This window comes from Pyrgilauda ruficollis, unplaced genomic scaffold (assembly GCF_017590135.1).
Source record: "Pyrgilauda ruficollis isolate IOZ18807 unplaced genomic scaffold, ASM1759013v1 scaffold1763, whole genome shotgun sequence".
NCBI lineage: Eukaryota > Metazoa > Chordata > Aves > Passeriformes > Passeridae > Pyrgilauda > Pyrgilauda ruficollis.
In genome coordinates, this window is record NW_024516576.1 from 1 (window position 1) to 819 (window position 819).

An 819-nucleotide genomic window follows, 5' to 3' on the forward strand; every position below is an offset into this window, starting at 1 on the left:
CCTCACTGACCACTCCCCGCACTGACCGCTCCGGCCGCGTCCGGCGCAGCTGCAGTTGACCCTCAGCGCTTTGGCCGCCACGTAGCTGCCCACGGCCGCGCGCAGCGCCCGGCGCCGGGGGTCACTCGGGGCCAGCAGGGCGTGGAGCGGCCAGAGGTCAGCCTCCACCACGGCCGGAGCCTCGGGCACGCTCTTGAGCCACCGCGAGAAATCCTCCGGCCGGCCGAAGGCCAGGTCGCCGTCGCGGTCAGCGCCTCCGTCCACCTCCAGCAGCCGCTGGCCGAAGAACTCGCCGAAGCTGACGTTGCCCTCGGTGGCCGCTCGCGCCGTCCGGCAGGCGGCCGCGGCCGCGCTGACCGCCCCGAAGGTCAGCTCCGTCCGCAGGCAGTCGGACGCCTCTTGAGCCCCCACTCCGGCCATGGCGGCGCGGCACAGCCGGACGGCGGTCAGCGTCCGCAGCCGGCCGCCCAGGCGCGCTGACCGCACGGCGTGCGTGCCGAAGGTGGACAGCAGCTCGGCGTAGGCCGCGGCCGTGGCCGGAGTGAAGCGCGGCGGCAGCGAGCGGACGGCCCGCAGGAAGGAGGGGGAGGGGCGGGCCGAGGTGGGGTCCAGCCAGGTCCTGGGGGGAGGGGAGCGGTCAGTTTGGGGGGGTCACTTTGGGGGGGGGTCAGTTTGGGAGTGGTCACTTTGGGAGTGGTCAGTTTGGGGGAGGGGTCAGTCTGGGAGTGGTCAGTTTGGGAGGGGTCACTTTGGGGGAGTGGTCACTTTGGGAGGGGAGTGGTCAGTTTGGGAGTGGTCACTCTGGGAGGGGGCAGTTTG

At 72.8% G+C, this 819-nt stretch overlaps 1 protein-coding gene across 1 annotated transcript in view; it reads right to left on the reverse strand.

Annotated features, from left to right (window-relative positions):
* Positions 1 to 10: 10 nt before the first annotated feature.
* Positions 11 to 819, reverse strand: part of PRF1 (perforin 1) — a gene marked incomplete at its 3' end in the record, with an annotated part of 1,326 nt that continues 517 nt past the window's right edge. Inside the window, exon 2 of the mRNA XM_041464255.1 lies at positions 11 to 619. Coding sequence (XP_041320189.1) covers positions 11 to 619 — 609 coding nt within the window. The remainder of the gene's footprint in view (positions 620 to 819) is intronic.